At 43.8% G+C, this 17918-nt stretch overlaps 2 protein-coding genes across 4 annotated transcripts in view; both read right to left on the reverse strand.

The window, feature by feature from the left end:
* The window catches only part of LOC307039383 (NACHT, LRR and PYD domains-containing protein 3-like), a 35616-nt gene extending 23675 nt beyond the window's left edge, over window positions 1-11941 (reverse strand). For 2 of the 3 annotated variants that reach the window (XM_079681392.1, XM_079681393.1), the window contains exon 1: window positions 10906-11177. In XM_079681392.1, the coding sequence (XP_079537518.1) occupies window positions 10906-11030 (125 nt within the window). In that variant the 5' untranslated portion in view covers window positions 11031-11177. Of the gene's footprint in view, window positions 1-10905; window positions 11178-11879 lie in introns of those variants that run through there. The other variant, XM_079681391.1, reaches the window with a different exon arrangement.
* Window positions 11942-15088: 3147 nt separating this feature from the next.
* The window catches only part of LOC307039381 (uncharacterized protein), an 82637-nt gene continuing 79807 nt past the window's right edge, over window positions 15089-17918 (reverse strand). Inside the window, exon 15 of the mRNA XM_079681389.1 lies at window positions 15089-17017. Coding sequence (XP_079537515.1) covers window positions 15969-17017 — 1049 coding nt within the window. The 3' untranslated portion in view covers window positions 15089-15968. The remainder of the gene's footprint in view (window positions 17018-17918) is intronic.

The raw sequence follows: 17918 nt of genomic DNA on the forward strand, positions 1-17918 counted from the left end.
ATGTATGTAAGTCACTTTGGTTAAAAGTTTCTAATAAATGTAATGTAAATGAAAGAAGCTCCTTGAGCCGTCTCTGGGAGTTCCCTCAACACAAAAGTATTGGGATTTCTCCATAGGATTTTGGAAAATAGCTCAAATAAGGTCTGTGGAAAACGAACATTAATTTACATCACATTTAGCTGAGGCTTTTATCCAAAGCGACTTACAATAAGTACATTCGACCAGGAAAATACAACCTTGAAGAAAACAGAATCATAAGTACATCTGGTTTCATAGAGCCAAACATTTCAAGTGCTACTCAACTGGCTTTAGATAAGCCAGTCCTTTATTAGTATATAAGTGCTTTGTTAGTAATTCTATCTCTGGAAGTGGAGTCCAAAGAGATGAGTTTTCAGTCTGAAGAAGATGTGTAAGCTTTCTGCTGTCCTGATTTCAATGGGGAGCTCATTCCACCATTTTGGAGCCAGGATAGCAAACCCACGTGTTTCTGCTGACGGGAACTTGGGTCCCCCTCGCAGTGCGGGTGCAGCGAGCTGTTTGGCTGATGCAGAGCGGAGTGCACGTGCTGGGGTGTACGGTTTAACCATGTCCTGGATGTAGGAAGGGCCAGATCCATTCACAGCATGGTACGCAAGTACCAGTGTCTTGAAGTGGATTCTAGCAGTTACTGGAAGCCAGTGAAGGGAGCGGAGGAGCGGCGTGGTGTGGGAACATTTAGGAAGGTTGAAGACCAGACGAGCCGCTGCATTCTGGATGAGCTGCAGAGGTCGGAGGGCACATGCAGGTAGACCAGCCAGGAGGGAGTTGCAGTAGTCTAGGCGTGAGATGACGAGAGCCTGGACCAGAACCTGCGTCTCTTTCTGGGTCAGCTGGGGACGTGTCCTCCTGATGTTGTAAAGAGTGTATCTGCAGCAGCGGGTTGTAGCAGCGATGTTTGCAGTGAAGGACAGTTTGTTATCTAGGGTCACACCCAGACTCCTTGCAGTCTGAGTCGGGAAAACAACAGAGGGGCCGATGTTGATTGTTAGGTCAAGAGTAGGACAATCTTTTCCCGGAAGGAAAAGCAGTTCAGTCTTCTCAAGGTTGAGCTTGAGGTGATGAGCAGACATCCACCGAGAGATGTCTGCTAGGCAAGCAGAGATGCGTGCGACGACCTGGGTCTCTGAGCGGGGAAAGGACAGAATGAGTTGGGTGTCGTCAGCGTAGCAGTGGTATGAAAAACCATGCGGGCTAATGACTGATCCGAGCAAGTTTGTGTACAAGGAGAAGAGGAGGGGACCAAGAACAGAGCCCTGAGGGACCCCTGTAGTTAATTGACAAGGGTCGGACTCGGACCCTCTCCAAGTAACCCTGTAGGTGCGGTCTTTGAGGTATGAGGTGAGGAGGGAAAGTGCAGAGCCTGAAACTCCAAGTTCTTGGACAGTGCGAAGGAGGATCTGATGGTTCACCGTGTCGAATGCAGCAGACAGGTCCAGAAGGATGAGGACAGAGGAGAGGGAGGCTGCTTTAGCAGTGTGCAGTTCCTCAGAGACAGCAAGGAGAGCAGTTTCTGTTGAGTGACCTGCCTTGAAACCAGACTGGTGCGGATCCAGAAGGTTGTTCTGATGGAGGTAACAGGAGAGTTGTTTAAAGACAGTTCAAGTGTTCTAGACAGGAACGGGAGGAGAGAGACGGGCCTGTAGTTTCTAACATCAGACGGGTTGAGAGTGGGTTCCTTTAGGAGAGGGTTTACTCTTGCCTCCTTGAGACTTTTTGGAAAGTGACCAGAAGTTAGAGAAGTGTTGATGAAATGAGAAACGGTAGAATATCAGGAGCGATAGTCTGAAGGAGGTTTGAGGGGATAGGGTCCAGAGGACAGGTGGTAGGACGGGCAGAGGTAACGAGGGTAAGACCCTCACTTGGAGAGAGAGGGGAGAAGGAGGTCAGGGTGTGGGTGAAGGGAGGGTCTGTTGACCCAGAGGTGAAGGAGGTCAGTGTGTGGGTGAAGGGAGGGTCTGGTGACCCAGAGGGGAAGGAGGTCAGTGTGTGGGTGAAGGGAGGGTCTGGTGACCCAGAGGTGAAGGAGGTCAGTGTTTGGGTGAAGGGAGGGTCTGGTGACCCAGAGGTGAAGGAGGTCTGTGTGTGGGTGAAGGGAGGGTCTGTTGACCCAGAGGTGAAGGAGGTCAGTGTGTGGGTGAAGGGAGGGTCTGTTGACCCAGAGGTGAAGGAGGTCAGGGTGTGGGTGAAGGGAGGGTCTGTTGACCCAGAGGTGAAGGAGGTCAGTGTGTGGGTGAAGGGAGGGTCTGGTGACCCAGAGGTGAAGGAGGTCAGTGTGTGGGTGAAGGGAGGGTCTGGTGACCCAGAGGTGAAGGAGGTCTGTGTGTGGGTGAAGGGAGGGTCTGGTGACCCAGAGGTGAAGGAGGTCAGTGTGTGGGTGAAGGGAGGGTCTGGTGACCCAGAGGTGAAGGAGATCAGTGTGTGGGTGAAGGGAGGGTCTGGTGACCCAGAGGTGAAGGAGGTCTGTGTGTGGGTGAAGGAGGGTCTGGTGACCCAGAGGTGAGTAAAGGTGAGTCAGAAAAAGAAGAGCGAATATCATCAACCGTTTTTTCAAAGTAGTTAACAAAGTCGCTTGACAGAAGGGAGGAGGGGGGAGGGGCTTTGGGGGGGTCCAAGAGGGAGGAGGGGGAAGGGGCTTTGGGGGGGTCCAAGAGGGAGGAGGGGGAAGGGGCTTTGGGGGGGTCCAAGAGGGAGGAGGGGGACGGGGCTTTGGGGGGTCCAAGAGGGAGGAGGGGGAGGGGCTTTGGGGGGGTCCAAGAGGGAGGAGGGGGAAGGGGCTTTGGGGGGGTCCAAGAGAGAGGAGGGGGAAGGGGCTTTGGGGGGGTCCAAGAGGGTGGAGAAGATAGAACATAGTTGTTGGGGTTGGAATAGGAAGATTGGATCTTATCTTGAAAGAAAGTGCTTTTTGCCTGAGAGATGGATGCAGAGAAAGAGGAGAGGAGAGCCTGATAGGTTTGGAGGTCGTCATGGTGATTGGATTCCCACCGTGAACATGTTAGATAAATGCACGTTCAGCCAGATAATATCCACATGTCTACCCTACTTTTGTTATTTTCGAATCATAAATCTAATCGATAGATTTACGATTAGCATAAGTTCGTTCATGATGGCTCACTTCAGTGATAGTCAATCAATCAATGTCAATGTTTATTTATATAGCCCAATATCACAAATGTTAGATTTGTCTCAGTGGACTTCACAGTTTGTACAGAATATCAGTATGACAATACGACACCCTCTGTCCTGAGACCCTCTGTCCTCAGACCCTCTGTCCTTAGACCCTCTGTCCTTAGACCCTCTGTCCTTAGACCCTCTGTCCTCAGACCCTCTGTCCTTAGACCCTCTGTCCTTAGACCCTCACATCGTACAAGGAAACACTTCCAGAGAAACCCACAGTTTAAAGGGGAACATGGAGAAACCTCAGGGAGAGCAACAGAGGAGGGATCCCTCTCCCAGGACGGACAGACGTGCAATAGATGCCGTGTGTAAATTGAAAAGATAATACATTTGCAACATAGGTAGACCGAATGTTTGGAAATGCATGTGTGTATAATAAGAAGATGAATCCACGAGGATATCCATCCAGGACTCATGATCCAGGACCACAGCCACGACTCAAGATCCAGGACTCGCGATCCATGACACAGGACCGCAGGATAATCCATGACTCCGGATCCCGGCGTATACAGACACCAAAAAGAAAGACATTTGGGGAAGCTGGGTTAATGGGAACATGAGAGTACACAGGTATAGACAGAGAGAAGGAAGAAGTAAGATGTCCCCCGACAAACTAAGCCTATATCAGCAAAACTAGGGGCTGAATCTAATCAGCCCTAACTATAAGCTTTATCAAAAAGGAAGGTCTTAAGCGCACTCTTAAAAACGGATAGGGTGTCTGCCGTCCGAACACAAACTGGAAGCTGATTCCACAAAAGTTGAGCTTGATAAGAAAAGGCTCTGGCTCCCATTGTACTTTTAGAGACTCTAGGAACAACCAACAACCCTGCATTCTTGGAACGCAATGCCCTAGTAGGACAATAGGGTATAATGAGTTCTTTAAGGTAAGATGGCGCCTGCCCATTAAGGGCTTTGTAGGCGAGAAGAAGAATTTTAAATTCTATCCTGTGTTCTATAGGGAGCCAGTGTAAGGCAGCCAGAACAGGAGTAATGTGGTCCCTTTTCCTAACTCTGGTTAGTACACGAGCTGCAGCATTTTGAATCAGCTGAAGTGACTTGACTGACTTCTTGGTACACCCTGATAATAAGGAGTTACAATAATCCAGCCTTGAAGTAACAAATGCATGGACTAGTTTCTCTGCATCGCTTTGAGGCAAGATATGCCTGATTTTTGCAATGTTACGTAGATGGAAGTAGGCGGTCCTTGAAATTGATTTTATGTGGGTGTTAAAGGATAAATCCTGATCAAATATAACACCAAGATTCCTTACAGTCTCACTGGAGGCCAAATTAATGCCATCCATAGTTAGTATATCTTTAGATAATTTGTTTCGTAGATTCTTCGGGCCAAGTACAATAACTTCAGTTTTGGTCGTGTTTAACATCAAAAAAATTTAAGGTCATCCACGTTTTTAAGTCCTTGAGGCAGTCTTGAATTTTATTTAGATGATTAATTTCATCAGGCTTGATTGATAAATATAGTTGAGTATCATCCGCATAACAATGAAAGTTTACAGAATGATTCCTTATAATATTGCCTAACGGAAGCATATATAGGGTGAACAAAATAGGTCCAAGCACTGAGCCCTGTGGCACTCCATGGCTAACTTTGGTTTGCATGGAAGATTCATCGTTGACACGTACAAACTGAGAGCGTTCAGATAGATAGGACCTAAACCAGTTCCCTGTATGCCAACTAAGTGCTCTAGTCTTTGCAATAGGATATCATGGTCGATAGTATCAAATGCAGCACTGAGATCGAGCAAGACAAGAATAGAGACAAGTCCCTTGTCTGAGGCTATTAGAATGTCATTTGTGACTTTAACCAGAGCTGTCTCTGTGCTGTGTTGTGTTCTAAAGCCAGACTGAAAATCTTCAAATAAATCATAGTTTTTTAAGTAATCAGCTGTTTTGCGACTGCTTTCTCAAGAATCTTTGAGAGGAACGGAAGATTAGAAATAGGTCTATAGTTGGCTAAAACCTCTGGATCGAGGTTGTGCTTTTTAAGAAGCGGTTTTATCACTGCTACTTTGAATGATTGTGGAACATAGCCTGATAATAAAGACATATTCATAATATTTAATAAAGAAGTGCTAATTAATGGAAAAACTTCTTTTAACAGCTTAGTTGGAATCGGGTCTAAGATACACGTTGATGGTTTAGAAGAGAGAATCATTGAATTTAATTGTTCAAGGTTTATGGCTGAAAAGCATTCTAGTTTACTATCTAGTGTAATATTAGAACTTACGTTTCCGGGAGCTGTTGATAATACTATACTGGTCAAAGGCAAGAGGTCATTGATTTTGTTTCTAAGAGTAACAATTTTATCGTTAAAAAAGCACATAAAATCATTACTACTGAGTGCTATGGGAATAGAAGGCTCAGTCGAGCTGTGGCTCTCTGTCAGCCTGGCTACAGTGCTGAAAAGAAATCTTGCATTATTCTTATTCTCATCTATTAATGAAGAGTAGTAGGCTGCTCTCGCTTTACGCAGTGCTTTCTTATATTCATTGAGAGTAATATGCCAAATTAAACGAGATTCTTCAAGTTTAGTGGAACGCCATATCCTTTCAAGTTGTCTCGACTTTTGCTTTATTTTGCGGGTTTGGGCATTATGCCATGGAGCTAATCTATGTTGTTTTATTTTCTTCTTTTTCAAAGGAGCAACAGAGTCTCATTTTATTCGCAGCGCATCTATAGCACTATCAACAACATGATCAATTTGGGGTGGTGTACATTTTGTATAAGTTTCCTCCCCTACATGCAGACATGCTATCGAGCTAAGTATTGGTGGAATCTCTTCCTTAAATGTGGCTATAGCACTAACAGATAGGTTTCTGCTGCAGGAGCTTTTGGCTAATGCTTTGTAGTCTAGTAACAGTACTTCAAAAGTTACTAAGAAATGGTCGGATAAAGCAGGATTATGCGGTTCGACTAATAGTTGCTCAATTTCAATACCATAAGTCAGAACAAGGTCAAGAGTGTGATTATAGCAGTGGGTTGGTTTATTTACACTCTGACAGAAACCAACAGAATCTAATATAGAGTTAAATGCAACAGTAAGGCTATTTTTATCATCGTCAACATGAATATTAAAGTCACCTACGATAATGACTTTATCTGTTTTAAGAACCAAAGCTGATAAAAACTCAGAGAATTCTGATAAGAATTCTGAATAAGGACCTGGTGCACGGTACACTGTAACAAATAAGATTGGCTGCAAAGTTTTCCAGGTCGGATGCGTAAGACTGAAAATGAGGCTTTCAAAGGAGGTATAATTTAATTTTTGTTTAGTATTGATAAGTAAACTTGAGTCAAAGATTGCTGCAACTCCACCTCCTCGGCCCGTGCCTCGGGCAATATGAGTATTGATATGGCTGGGTGGAGTGGCCTCATTTATGCTGACATATTCTTCATGTCTCAACCAAGTTTCAGTGAGACAGCATATATCAATATTATAATCTGATATTAAATCATTTACCAGTATTGCTTTAGAAGCTAGAGATCTTATGTTTAAGAGACCACATGTAATCTTCCTGTTTTGTTGCACTGTAGTAGTTGTTACATTTACTTTTATTAGGTTATTATGTATGACACCTCTATTAGGTTTTACCTTAAATTGTCCTTGGGCAGACACACACACCATTAATATTGGGTATTTTATTGGGTTCGGGATTCCTATGGATGACTGCCTAGGAGAGAGCGCAGAGAAGCGTGTAAGACTGCGACTCTGCCTCCTGGTCTCAACTCCAGTTTGTCATGGATTAAGTCCACAGAGCCCTGAAATGTTTGCCGAAATGAGATTTGCACCTTCCAAAGTAGGATGAATGCCGTCTCTCTTAATCAGACCAGGTTTTCCCCAGAAGGCTGTCCAATTATTCACGAAGCCCACATTGTTTGCTGGGCACCACCAAGACAACCAGCGCTGAAATGATGCCATGCGGCTATACATGTCATCATTGATCAGATTGGGGAGGGGACCAGAGAAGATTACGGTGTCCGACATTGTTTTAGCATAACTACACACCGACGCCACATTAAGTTTGGTGCATTCTGATTGGCGTAAACGAACATCATTACCACCGACGTGAATAACAATCCTACTGTATTTACGTTTATTTTTAGCCAGCAGTCTAAGATGCGCCTCAACGTCGCCCGCTCTGGCCCCCGGAATGCATGTGACTGCGGAGGCTTCGGTCTCTAAATTCACGTGTCTCATAATAGAGCTACCAATAACCAGAGTTGGCTTCTCAGCGGGTGTCTCGCTGAGTGGGGAATATCTGTTAGATACGTGAACGGGTTGGTGGGGAACTGCGAGTTTCGCGTTATGCCCCTTCTGAACAGTCACCCAGTCTCCCTGCTGCTCGGGAGTTGCCGGGGGACGGCTAAGAGGAGCTACCTTTTGCCGGTCCGCACCGGCTAACATGGGCATACTGTAGCTGAGTTATTTTCTAAGATGCGGAGCCGGGCTTCTATGGCTATGATTCCCGCCTCCAACCTAACAACTATACTACATTTAACACATGTATCGGTACCAGTAAAGGAGGTAGGGAAGTAACCAAACATGAGACAGTTAGAGCAGGAAATAGCACCCGAGGGTGGGGAAAGAGCCATGGCTAGCTATCAAGCTAAAGTAGCTACCGTTAGCAAACCCGAAAAGAGTGTAGGCAACTGTGGAGTTACAGTCGCTAAGAGAAGGAGAGTTTGTGAGTGCTTAATCTGTAGTAACGTGTGATTACAACGTCAGGCAGTTGCCGTGATCAAGAGTTTTAAAACGATCGATTAAGTTAGGATAATAAGCTATCAGCAACAGAACAGGCACACGGGATACCCGGAGATGACAACAGCAACCGGAAGTTACAACATGCTTACCGCAATAGTGGTCCGATAGTGATGACATTGTTGCAAAAATGATTAACCGAGTCATTTTCAAGATTGAGTTCCAATGATAAACTGGAGTGGCAAAGGATCAGCTGCATGACCCGCCATCAAGTGCTTCATCCAAAAGGACAGGAGGATGGACTTTGCTGTTAAGCCCCAAGCCTGTTTTTCAGGCCTCAGGCTCGAAAATGACATTTCCAGAACCATAACTAGAGACCATATCTTCCCTTCTAAAATTGGTAAATTAATGATCTTTTTTCTCAAAGAAATTATAAACCTGTGAGTTGGATGTAGAAAAGTCAGAATCAATGTAGATGTTTTTTTATTTTAAAGAAAATTCAGATTGAATACAGTAAAAAAATGTAAATGATTGTGTCCGTAAAAAACAACAAAATTACTTCTAGTGAAAACGACCCTTGGATGATGGTAAGGTAGACTAAAGCTTTAGGAATCCAAAGTACAACATATAATAAGTATCCTATATCAAGATTGATGCAAAACAAGTGACATTTTACCTTTTTAGACAGATTTAGCAAAAGAAACTCCACCTCTGGGGTGATTTGGGTGGAAATGGGCGTATTTGCCGTTTCTCTGGAACCCATTGGTCGATTTTGATGATTGACATCTCTTATGAACCGTTAGAGCAAATAGAATCAAAGGGGAATTTCCACATACACACCACACGTTACGATTGAGAAATGAGAGCTATGCGCACGCAGTTTGCCCAAAGCGAAACCTAATTTACGCTCTGACAAGCAGGTTTATTGCTTATGGATTATCAGAAATCATTTCAAAGGGACACAGACACATTTTGATTAACCTATGGATTAACTTCAGCAGCGTTTTTATTGTTTTAATGCCATAGAACACAACTTTTGATCAGAATAACAGCTAAGGTAAGAAATGTGCCGTGTTTGCTACCTAATGCCACGTGTTGTGATGTCTATTTTTGTTTCTCATGTCGTGAGTTTTGATCACGGAGTGATGATACAGATACCTATCGAATCTGTGTAATCTCACGATGCTAATCGATGGGTTGGATTTGCCTTTACGATAAGTATAAGGGTTTTATACCGTGAGTTCTGTGCTAACGGCGTTTTGCATTTTTTCGCTCAGGGCTAATTCAGAGGCTCAGCGTTAGTCTTGAGTTTTTTTTTGCCAACAATAGTTCATAACATCAGTTAGATGTGTTTCTTCCCGTTACATGGATATGAAACATTCATAGTTTATTAAATCTTAAGAAGCCCTCCGACACTGTTGCTTGCAGATGTTGTGGTTTCGGCCCCTTCGGCGGGTCCGTGGGGCTCAACAGGTTAAGTGATTTGATCATCAAAGGTAGGCCAAAGTCATTTTCAATGTGATTCGCCGTGCCGACTTAATTCCATAATTGTTCTGTGAGTGCCTTGTCAAGATAGGTGTTTATTTTGTTGACATTTCTGCTGTGTAAGTGGCCGTGTCAGACCTGACCTTTACCTCACCTACCTCTATTTAGCTTACCATTGATAAAAAGATGCTAAATTGTCTGTGACTGGAAAGGATGCATGTTTCCTTCTGGTTGTTTCAGGCATATGAAACCATGCATGTGAAACTAGATAGAACATTCTGAACTTTTTTCTATACACACACACATTCTAGATGGTGCAATAAAAGCGTAGAAGTTCCAGCTACCATGCAGAGAAGGCGCTTGTGGTTTTTGACACCTTGGGAGCGGTTACGGCGGGTATGAAGACAATGTGGCACAGGGTGCAGGCGACCTACGCACAGCGAATGGGCCAGCGAATCGTAGAGACGAGCTGCCCTTATTGTCTCTGTTAATAAATGAAATCTCTGTTAATGAATTAAAGTATAAAGTTTGCATATATGATATTGAAATGTTTAAAGAAAATAACTTGATTCTAAAACATGACATTGACAATGTGTTCTGCTTTCATGAAATGTGTTCATATTCCTTCTCTTTAAAATTACATATCATGACTATAAGTTTGTATTTGTTTAATTTTGAAACCTTACATTTTTTAATGTTCAATAATTAGAAGTTGAACAGTTGTGACCTCCTTCTGACTCAAAGAGAGAAAGGGGGATGACCTGATGAAGAGAGGGAGGAGGAAGAAGACTATAAAGAAGAGTGGAGAAGAAGAAACGAGGTATTGAGAGCTTGGAGGCCTTGGGGGAAGTTTTCTGAGGCCCAAGCCCTGGGCCCTGTTTCGATATTCCGCTGAAACTTAATAACTCTTCTTTATTTATTTATTTATTTTTTGAGGGGGTCAGAGGGCCTAGGTATAAAAGCCACAGCTCACCACTGCTCCACACTGACAGGTTTTTGAAACAGAGCGTCACTAACTTTACACTCAAGTTGAAATGTGTCACGCTGCACGAATACGCAGGTGACATGAATTTAACATCTTCACTTCCTTGGTGTTGCCAGGCACGGATCTGGGTCTTTGTATTGACTCTACATGTGATCTCTCAAAACTCTGTTATATCTGCTAATGCTAAACGCAACCAGCTCACCAGGTTATCACTACTATTAACATCTTAAAAATACATATCATAAACATGCCCAAGTAGTTCATTCATGTCTTGGACGATATGTTTAGTTTGAAGAACAGATTGTATCTATTTTATCAGTATTTTAGCAATTTAAAACCATTTAATGCCACTGACATTGATAATGCAATTGCATCTTGAAATGTCCTTAAATAATGTTAGCTTCCTGTACTCTACTGCACACATGACATTACTAAAGAACAGTTTAATAATCAGAAAACAAAGCTGATCCTCTTCAGGTCAGATTACAGTAGAAACTCTTACTTTGTGTCCGAGGGTCCGGGTTCATCTCTGAGGTCTGGAGGGTCCTCTGTAGACCGCTCACTCTTCAGAGACTGACAGCTGGAGACTGGAGACTTGTCCTCTTCCTCATCTTTGAAATCACTCATCCTCTCATCCTCTGAGAGATAACCCAGCAACACTGGAGACACACACACACACACACACACACACACACACACACACACACACACACACACACACACACACACACACACACACACACACACACACACACACACACACACACACACAGGCACACGCACACACACGTGCACACACACACACACACACACACGCACACACACACACACACACACACACACACACACACACACACACACACACACACACACACACACACACACACACACACACACACACACACACACACACACTCACACACACACACACTCACACACACACACACACACACACACACACACACACACACACATACACACTCACACACACACACACACACTCACACACACACACACTCACACACACACACACACACACACACACACACTCACACACACACACACACACACACACACACTCACACACACACACACACACACACACACACACACACACACACACACACACACACACACACACACACACACACACTCACACACACACACTCACAATCACACTCACACTCACACACACACACACACACACACACACACATATATAATATATCATAACTCACTTGTTTCAATCATAAACTTGGTTAAAACACACTAAATCAGTCAGACTTCAGACGGGCCACTCCCCTGTCACATGTTATGAAACTCTGAAGGCTCAAAAACCAGGAAATAAAAAGAGTTCCTAACATTTGAAGAGGTCTCATTGGACTCTAAATAATATATATATTTATGAACACATAATGTTCTCACATACAGTTTAACAGAGTGTGTTAAAAAGCAGATCCTGGTGTTAACACTCACCCTGTTGTTGAAGTGTCAAATGGCGTCTGGCAGTCTCACTTCATATTCTCACCTGAACGCCCTCACCTGTCTGCAGCTCCTCCTTTTGTTTCATTACCAGCTGAACATGTTCATGTTTAACCCTTTAAGGAACCTTCCCTGGTGGAAGGCGATATATTATGTCAATCATGAGTTTAGTATCTATAGTGTCTAAATCTCTAAGGTACCCCAAACCCAAAATGCACCATAAAGGTTAACTCTAATCCAGGTGTGTTTAGGATATTGGTTTAGTGAACTCTATGAACAAGTTAAGACCTCCAGCTATCACAATGACTCACAGGACCACAACTTATGAACATAGAGAATAATTGTGTATTCTTACATCAAAACATGTAGATCAGAGAAAATACAACTACTCACAGAATGTATAAAATAAAAATGAAATAAGATGTTTCTGATAATGGAAGAAAATGTTTTCAAAATGAATCACAGGTCTGTTTAAAATGTCTATCAGTGTCAATCTGTGGCCCAAAGAAAAGAAATACCTGAGATCTCAAAATACAACCAAAATAGAAATTGTCCCTAAAAGAAATCAGCCCGCAAACTAGTGTGCCAAACAGTTACAGTCTGTATTATAAATCTGAACTTTGAATGATGGAGCGATGATTGGCAGATACACTCCGCTCCAAAAAATGGACAAAAGCAGAATATTTAGTGGTTTTGTTTTTCCTTTAAAAATATAGCTATTATAAAAACAGGAGAACATCTGACAAAAGAAATATCAGGTCGGAGCCTCCTGTTGTTCTATTTAACATGTTTAACTTCTCCTGCCTCAGCTGCACGTTGCTACTCTGTTTCTTCCTGCACTGTTTCCATTGTTGCTTTTATGTCTGATATATATTCATGTTGTGTTATTGGAGGCGCCTGGGACTTCAGATTCTCATTGTAGATCTACACTGCACTGAAGAAGCTGAAACTTCAATTAAATGTATCATTTCATCAAATGTCACATGACGGTATTAGGCTAGTTGGAAGCAATAATATTAAAGTTGAACCTGATATTTTTTATTTAAACTTAATGTTATAGCTTTCTACTAACTTAATACATTTATAGTCTAGTTGCCAGCTTAGTGAACCCTGACATGTTGAGTACCCCATGTTGTGAGAAATGTATCGTAGGGTCTCCAGCACATAGAAACTGCCGGATGCTAACCTGCATCATTTGGGCAATTAGCCAATTAGCATAAATTGGGTTAATTAGCATGTATTAGCATTATAGCCTATGTGGACAATAGTTCAGAAATGGCTGATTTGGACAGTTTAGTGGGTTTGGGCGTTATTGAGGATGCTGAATCTATTCCGGGCTGAAAAATGACATTTTTAAACAGAAAGCGGCCGTATTTCTCTGTGGGCTGATTTCGACTACCATGAGTAGTGTTGTGATCATAGAGAGCACAAGATGGACATTATTACTGTGGATAATTATTTTCAGATAAATAAGAATCTGTCTGATCCACATGATCCAGAGTCCACTAAAGCTATCAACTCGTTCCAACATTAGTCAGATCAGTCCACAGAGTGTACAAATATTGGCATTTTCTGGTTCAAACTGCCATTTACGACCCTGATGGAAAATGGATTCAGCATCCTCAATAACCCCCAAAACCACGGCACAACTGTCCAAATCTGCGCTTTTTGAAATATTGTCCACATAGGCTATAATGCTAGTCAAGGCGATTCATGCCAATCGGTCCAATCCAAATGATCCAGAGTCCCCTAAACCTTCAAAATCTATCCAGATCAGTCCACATGGACTACACATATAGGCACTATCTGGTTAAACCTGCCATTTATGATCTTGAAAATGTCAGAAATTAACTCAGCATCCCCTAAAATCACTCCCAAATTGTCCAAATCAGTTTTATTAAACTATTGTCCCAGGCTGTAATGCTAATTAACTCAACTCATGCTAATTGTTCTAATGTCCCAACATAAGCAGCCTAGCATCTGGCAGTTTCTATGTGCTGGAGACCCTGCTGTACATTTCTATCCTAACACTTTGGGGTCCTGAACATCTCAGGGTTCACTACAGGACTCCATGATGTGAAATCTGTGAACACATGTAATAAAAGTGAAGTCTCTTCAGTAGTTTCTGAGCCAATGCAGACGCCCATGTAAAGGAATGGTGAGTAACAGTAAAACACACAGAGACTTGTTCTGGCACGTTGAGTCTCTCCTCCTCGGCCGCCGGCGTCACGCCTCAGTTACTCATCTCCGGAGCGCCGTCGCTCTTAAAGGGGAGGCCGCGAGTCTGCAGGGAATATCCAAATCCCAAATTTGGCAAATTCTTTGCTCGTGAGTAGCTTGTTTTCCGCGCTAGAATATTGACCCAATTCTGGCTCCATATGAAGCTCGAGAGAGAATACAGCATTGTCAATAACTCTTCCTAAAGAGCGAAATCATAAATACGTTTGATAGTGAAAGTGCAGTAAGATTCTCAAAGCACCGCAGTCTCTTCTCCTAAGTCCTTTTGTATTCTCCTATCCACTATTCCTTAACCCTGTGACATTTCACACAGAGGTCAAGGAATAGACAATAGGAGCTGATTTTTGGACTATTGGACTGCAGCCCAGTGTTTATCCAGGCTGTGTGTGTGAGCAGTTGCTGTCTCTATACTTCACTGTAAACTCTAAATGCTTTTCCTGCTTCAGTTATTAGTTTCAGTTCTTTACGATGTTTGATGAGTCTTATGTTTGAATGATAAATATGAAGAGCTTAGAGGATTGAAATATACATCTTGTTCTGCGTGGGCATCCTTTGTAAGACATACACACAGTCATATCTACAAGAACATGGATGTTAAACCTCTGATCCAGCAGCAGTAACTGTGCTCTGACTTGCTTGAAGTGAATAATCTGCTCCTTGCTGTTCGGAGTTAGATTCTTTATGGTGAAACAGATACTCGCTGGTTGCTTTAGTAAAGGATGGTTTGGTTCGTTGGATTAGCCGCCCTTCTTTCACGCAGTGGAGGAAACAGCTGTTTAGTGTGAGTTCTGTGAATCAGATAAACTGAAGCGGGGCTCGTTAACATTTCAATCATCCATCACCACCTCGCTGAAGTGGATCAATGACGCCCAGCTCTGCAGATCATCAGTGAACAGGATTACATCTCGGTGCCCGTTCTCTGTAGGGTTTCCTTTTTTGTTTTTCAATAAAATAATACAAATACATGAAGTTTGCTGATTTATTCTTACATTGGAAGAAGCAGTGCAGACTGTAGAGGACCTGGGACGCTCATAAGACTAAGATTTATTTGACCAATTCATGGATTCCTGAGCTGAGCAAGATGGAGCAGGGAGATGCTGCCTTCAGGGACCAACACAGAAATACGACATTCCTGCACCACTCACTGTTAGCACTAAAATATCCAATGCGGCTTCTCGAGTTAAATTTGAAGAACATTAAATGTTAACAGCAAAGTTCACTTATATTTGTACGTTTCTTTTATGCCGTCTACGTGTATGCAATACCAAGAGTACACCAGCAGATGTCCCCATTCAGACTCAATGGTTATATTATCATGTGCACAGCAGCTACAGTGTAGTTATGGTAATGAACATCTTAGGTCCCGAGCTCCAACAGTGCAACATATTATATAAAGGACATGAGACAACAAATACAGTAACAATACAAATAGTGCAATGAAACAGAGCACGATAGATTTGAATAGAAATAGTGCAGGTGAAAGAACAGTCAGGTTAAAGGACATCCAAAGCATGGACTTGTGTTCGTTATACTTTGGGAAAAAGGTTGTTCACTATTGCCACGTAGGTTTACTTCACCATCTAAGGATATTATACTTGCAGTCCCCACCAGGTACAGGTCTTTGCAGTTTGATCACACAAAACAAACAGAACTCCCAATCGCACGCCGAGGTACCAAAGGCCCCAAAAACCCAAATCTGACCCAGAAGTCAGTACCAACTGGTAAAATGAGAACAAGCCCGGGGAGCTGCTCTCAGGAGAAACGAGAGAAGGAGAGTAGCCCTAGTTACAGGCAACTAAACACAGGACTAGACTTCAACTGTCACACACTCCACCAGGTCTTGCTTCAGCTCGAGTGGAGCTCTTCGTAAAGAAGGTGGTCCAGCTCTCGGAGAGCGTTGATCAGAACCCTGCTGGCTGCAGATCCTTTTCTTCGCACCGCGTCCACCACCTCTCGTGCTCCAACCCGTGCTCCGTCATTTCGGGATTTGGTTCTGGCTGACTCCATTTCAGATTCACTGATCACCTCAGACTCAAGGAGTTTATCCAGAAGGTCGTTCAGGACAGGTAGAGACACTCTTTGAATGAGCTCTGTCCGAACTGAGAACAGCCACTGGTCTGCTGGGACTCTGTCCTCTGCTGGGTCTCTGGTCTCTGCTGGGTCTCTGGTCTCTGATGGGTCTCTGGTCTCTGCTGGGTCTCTGCTCTCTGCTGGGTCTCTGGTCTCTGATGGGACTCTGCTCTCTGCTGGGTCTCTGGTCTCTGCTGGGACTCTGTCCTCTGCTGGGACTCTGCTCTCTGCTGGGTCTCTGGTCTCTGCTGGGACTCTGTCCTCTGCTGGGTCTCTGGTCTCTGCTGGATCTCTGGTCTCTGCTGGGACTCTGCTCTCTGATGGGTCTCTGCTCTCTGCTGGGACTCTGCTCTCTGCTGGGTCTCTGCTCTCTGCTGGGACTCTGGTCTCTGATGGGACTCTGGTCTCTGATGGGACTCTGCTCTCTGATGGGACTCTGCTCTCTGCTGGGTCTCTGGTCTCTACTGGGACTCTGCTCTCTGATGGGTCTCTGCTCTCTGATGGGACTCTGGTCTCTGATGGGACTCTGGTCTCTGATGGGACTCTGCTCTCTGATGGGACTCTGCTCTCTGCTGGGTCTCTGCTCTCTGATGGGTCTCTGGTCTCTGATGGGTCTCTGGTCTCTGATGGGTCTCTGGTCTCTGCTGGGTCTCTGGTCTCTGCTGGGACTCTGCTCTCTGATGGGTCTCTGCTCTCTGATGGGACTCTGCTCTCTGCTGGGTCTCTGCTCTCTGATGGGTCTCTGGTCTCTGATGGGTCTCTGGTCTCTGATGGGACTCTGGTCTCTGATGGGACATTACTCTGGGATAATTGCCGCCTTGGATCTGGTAGATAAACAGGGAAAATACTTGTAATGAATAACCAACAGTCACAGTTATAATATGTATCATTTCCTCATTAAAATACACCTATGTTATTCATGTTTTGTTGAGTTATGTATGTGTTAAGAACTCAGACACTTAGGATGTAGGACCCAATTGCCCGACCCGGGAGACAGAGGTAAAGTATTGGTGAGATACTTTATTTTTCCAAAAAACAGCAATAACAACAAAAAAAGGTCACTATCAAATCTCAAGTTTGAGAAGACAAAAATAGAGAACAAAATGAAAGCGCTCACGCAGTGAGGAACCAAACCTTTTCAAGAGCATAGACCTGACCATGGCAAGAGACAAGACCAACTGACCCTGAACACTGGGAGACAGGGGAATTTAAACACAGGATAACAAGACAGGTGGGAACAATCAGGGGGGGGGGGCTGACGCTGATGAGCACAGGAGACACACAAGGGAAACAGGTGAACACAATCAGACAATTAGACACACCAGAGAAACTAACGACAGAGAGGAAAACACAGGGAGAGGGACCAGACAATACACAGGGAGGAGAACATGACAAGGAGAACAGAAAAACACCCACCACCAGACACACCCAACTAAGAACGTGACAGAACTAAGAACGTGACACAACGTATATTATCCCAAAGGGTTCAGGGACACGTGTCATTTTAATCAAGGTAACAGTACGTTCATCACGGTCTCCTGTAATGGCGGAGTATCCACTTAACCATGAGAAGATGAAGACTACAACTCCCATGATGCCACGCTGTTTCACCACCGCACTAGTTTGTATTAGTTTAGGACTATCACAGGTTGTGTGTTTGATGCGCTGCCATGGAGCCTTAATAGAGAAGGCTATGAGATGGAGCTTTAGAGTTCTCTAGTCTGT

This window comes from Notothenia rossii (genome assembly GCF_949606895.1).
Source record: "Notothenia rossii genome assembly, chromosome: 5".
Classification (NCBI taxonomy): domain Eukaryota; kingdom Metazoa; phylum Chordata; class Actinopteri; order Perciformes; family Nototheniidae; genus Notothenia; species Notothenia rossii.